At 35.1% G+C, this 4,060-nt stretch overlaps 1 protein-coding gene across 1 annotated transcript; it reads left to right on the top strand.

The window, feature by feature from the left end:
* The first annotated feature begins 1,263 nt into the window (after positions 1-1,263).
* Positions 1,264-3,668, top strand: LOC141394603 (protein maelstrom 1-like). Its single transcript, XM_073969286.1, has 2 exons — positions 1,264-2,259; positions 2,402-3,668. Exons 1-2 carry the CDS (start codon positions 1,390-1,392, stop codon positions 3,074-3,076), a joined length of 1,545 nt encoding a protein of 514 aa, XP_073825387.1. The 5' UTR covers positions 1,264-1,389; the 3' UTR covers positions 3,077-3,668.
* Positions 3,669-4,060: the final 392 nt, after the last annotated feature.

The following is a 4,060-nucleotide window of genomic DNA, read 5'->3' as shown; positions in this document are numbered from 1 at the left end:
TCGTAAAAGAGAGAACTGCAAAAAATTTGTTCTCACACACAAGTTTTTTGAAATAGTTCGGGAACGGAAAAATGGAAAATACGTCAAAAAGACTGGAACAAATGTCAAAGTCGGCGTATCAGCCAATCAGACGCCGGCAACCATGTTACTATTTTTTTTACTCGCCCAAATTTGTCGTGTAAAAAGTTTTTAAAGAGAGCGTCATTCAGCGCAATTTTTGTTTAAAGAGAAGTGAACATTTTACAACTTTTTTGTGTACGGGAACGCTTTTTCGAGTAAAATGTGTAAAAGTCGTAAAAATTGTAAAAACTTTTTAGTTCTGGAACACAGCTTTAATTTCATGAAATTCGAAAGCAAAAGCTTGGGTTTGTTTCATTCGCACACATTTTCGTTTCGCCATAGAGAACAGGCTGTAAATTTTTCTTTATTCTTTTATAAGAAATGACTCAATGGAGTTGACACTTGAGACCTAGTGGGTTTGTTAAATCCGGTTATAGTACGGTTACACTAGAGTTTTTTTTTGCCGAATTAACTCACTTCGAGAGGATTTATTTGAACTTTGCGCTATGTCCCGGTCCACACTAGACTGATTTCATTGAACGAAATTTCATGAAATTATGCGTCTCTAGATCGACTTCCATTGTAGAGTAAAATCACAAAATTGCTGTAGTGGGGAATTTGATTTAATAACGCCTAATGAAATTCAAGCTAGTGTGGACCACGACTATGGAATTGACATTTAAAATCCAAACCGACTGGTTTAATCCGGTTAAGTGTAACAGGGGTATTATATACTATTACGTGCAAGAATCTTCAAGTTTTACCGCGTTTTTCTCGAAAAGCGTTCCTTTACTTGATATGAGAGCAGGGGCTGGATTCTTGTTCTATGAAAAATTGAAATGAAAAATATTTTCTATATAATTTTTTTCATTTGATAGTTTTTTTTATAAAAGTTTTCATTTCACATTTTCATAGAAACAGAATTGAGCCCCAGCTCACAACCTTTGCTACTTTCGCCACTTTTACCATTTTTAAAAGTAAAGGAACATACCACTAAATTTAGCGTAGAAATCCACTGGATTTCAACTGTCAATTCCATTGCTTAAACGTCAAATGAAATCCAATGGATTTCAGATGAGTTTTCGTTTGACGTTTACGCAAAAGAATTGACAGTTGAAATCGAGTGGATTTCGTAAATGTAAACCAAGCATTAGGATACTTATCTTTGCTACGGCGGCGCGCAAACTTTATCAGCATTGAATTGTTTTACAAAAATTATAGGGTTCACACGGTGGAGTACACAAATAACAGTTATTCAAAGAGCATCGGAGTCCATTGCACTTTTTCGCGTCTTAACGTAGTAATTTTTATTTAATTTCGCAATTTAAAATGGCACCCAAGAAACAAAAGCCCTCTGGATTTATGTTCTTTACAACTGAATGGAGAAATAAATATGGTAAAGGTCTGACAATTGCTGAAGCCACTGAAGAAGCTGGGAAAATATGGAAAACTATGGATGCTATTCAACGTGCTCCGTATAATGAAAAAGCCAAAAATGAAAGCTCCTCCATAATCGGTAATGGTCCGGAAAAATTAACATGCACTGGTGTGCCAATTTCCCTGGTGGAAAAAGAACGCATGGACCAAGAGAATAGGGAACGTCAAATGAAACGTGATATTGAAACAACTATACGGAAAAGTGTAAGAACTGGACAACTGGAAGTGCAAACATACTACTTTATAATGGCTAACTATTTTACAAAAACCTTAAAAGATGGTGTTTATGTACCGGCCGAAATAGCTGTGGCCAAGTTCTCGCTAAAAGGAGGTGTACAACAAGTCTATCAGACACTTATTAATCCCGGTGTTAGTATTTATGGCCACCAATATGAGGCTCAACATCTTTCGGATACAACACATAAGCTACCCTTGCCACCGAATGCTTTAGGAGACAAGAGATTGGGAAAAATTTACAATGATATTTTGAATTTTGTGCGTGATGGCAAAAGTGACAATTATCCACCGGTCTATACACATCGTGATAGCATACATGTTGTTGATTCGGTTTTGTCATTCTTACGTTCCGATATGGATGCAAATGATGTTGTGTTGCAAATTTATTCCATACAACATTTGCTGTTCGTTATGAAGGAGGCCACCTGTGAGGCTGGTGAATTGGAAAAACCAAAGACATTTTATATTACTGATGCCTATTTTGAAAGGGATTTTTTCGAATATCAATGTGGTATTGGATGTCAGGTAAGTGTTGGAATCTGCTCTTACAATTTTGTGGACGTTCATGTTCACAGTGTGCTCGTCCCAGAGCCTGTGTGACAATTTTTATTTTTCTAATTGGATTGTCCATAATTCTGATTGCTTTCCTTTTTCAATTCCCTTTCAGTATCACGAAGAAATCGATACAAGCAAATATTGTACACAATCGTATGTAACTCGTTGGGGTTATATGTTTTCCGATTATATGTGCAGTGATATTGCCATACAGCTACTACCTGGACTCCACTGTCCAGCTAATACAAATTTGAATGAACTTGTTACACCAGCAGCTAGCCTGTATTCGGACACCGAATCTTTTATTTCAATTGGTACAACAGCAACAAATTTCACCAGACCTGTGGCTGGTTCCAAACTCTATTATGATAATGATGACCAAAAAACTCTTGTATCGGAAGCAAGTAAAACATATACTCTAAATTTCCCTGCCTTGGGTGGTGGTGCAGCTGCTGCTGGCGGCGATGGTGGAGCTAAACGTCAAAATATTCAACGAACAACTCAGCTAAATAATATTACGCGTACCCTTAAAAGTAGCTTTGAAGATGCTGAATATGAAGATTGTGGTGAATTGAATCCATGGACATCGCGTTCCCGTAATATTCCCCGTCAACCGGATAAATCCCATTTTGATATTAACTATAACACTAATGAAGATCTAACCACAGATACTGACGACTACAGTTCTGTGGCCAGTTTTGGTCGTGGTCGTTTGCTGCTCAGTGATGCTTCATTCAATACCATAGGTGGTAGCAGCTATGGTCGTGGGCGTTTTTTAAAACCTTAAAAATATTGTAAGAGTTACAGTTGAACTCCTCTATAACGTAGCTGCCGGGAACGAAGAATTACTACGTTATTGAGAAAATTCTTATTTTGTGTGAGATTTCAGATTTTTGTTATATAAAACAATTCGTTACAGATAATTTCTCGTTATAAAGACGTACTTTATAGAGAAGTTCGACTGTACATTCTCCGCCTTTTGCAAACCAATGGATTTTTGTTCTCAATAGATTTTCAAAATGAATTATTTTCGTTTTTGTTACTCTTTAATTTTAGATTGGTAAATTTAATTTCGCATTATTTTTTTAATAATAACTAAATAAGTCTCCCTTGTCCCTTCTGGGATATTTGTGGAACAATTATTTTATAATAACTACCAACTTCAAGTTCGTATCCTATTAAATAACATTTTTCATTGCTTTGAAAAATATTGATAAGCATTTCCATTTTCTAATCAGCGCCTAAATGTGTCGAAACTTTGTTCTATCTTTAGTTGTATCCAAACAATGAATTAAATGATTTAGTTTATTTATATAAATTTCAAAAACAAATTTGAAATTAAAAAATGTAAATAAACTGTTCATACTGATTACAACAAATTTTGTATTCTTACATTATTTAATTTTTATTGTTATTTTTTATATTTTTCTAAAGGTTATATATTTTGTAAGCGATTCAGGACAATATTTCACACGAAGAATTCCTATCAGCTGTAGTTCAAACTTCATGCCCGCGACTGCATCTAAACTGCTACATTCCAATAGACTACTTTTTTAGGCTAGGTTTAAGGATACGCAGCCATCTAATTGTATAGTCGCTACTTCACTTCCAATTGTATTCATCTTGAAGATGATGATGAGAATTTTCATGCTTATTGCTTGTTGAATTGAATATGAAGTTTCCAGAATAGAATAGGGAGAAAGAGGTATCTTGAGTAGTTGTTTCTTTGCCATGCAATTTTAAGTAAACGAACACACCTTGTGTTTCATAC

The sequence above is a fragment of the Musca autumnalis genome, unplaced genomic scaffold (assembly GCF_047663935.1).
Source record: "Musca autumnalis isolate F117 unplaced genomic scaffold, ASM4766393v1 scaffold_2, whole genome shotgun sequence".
Lineage (NCBI taxonomy): Eukaryota > Metazoa > Arthropoda > Insecta > Diptera > Muscidae > Musca > Musca autumnalis.
The sequence above is the reverse complement of the archived record's forward strand: the minus strand, read 5'-3'. Positions and strand labels throughout refer to the sequence as shown.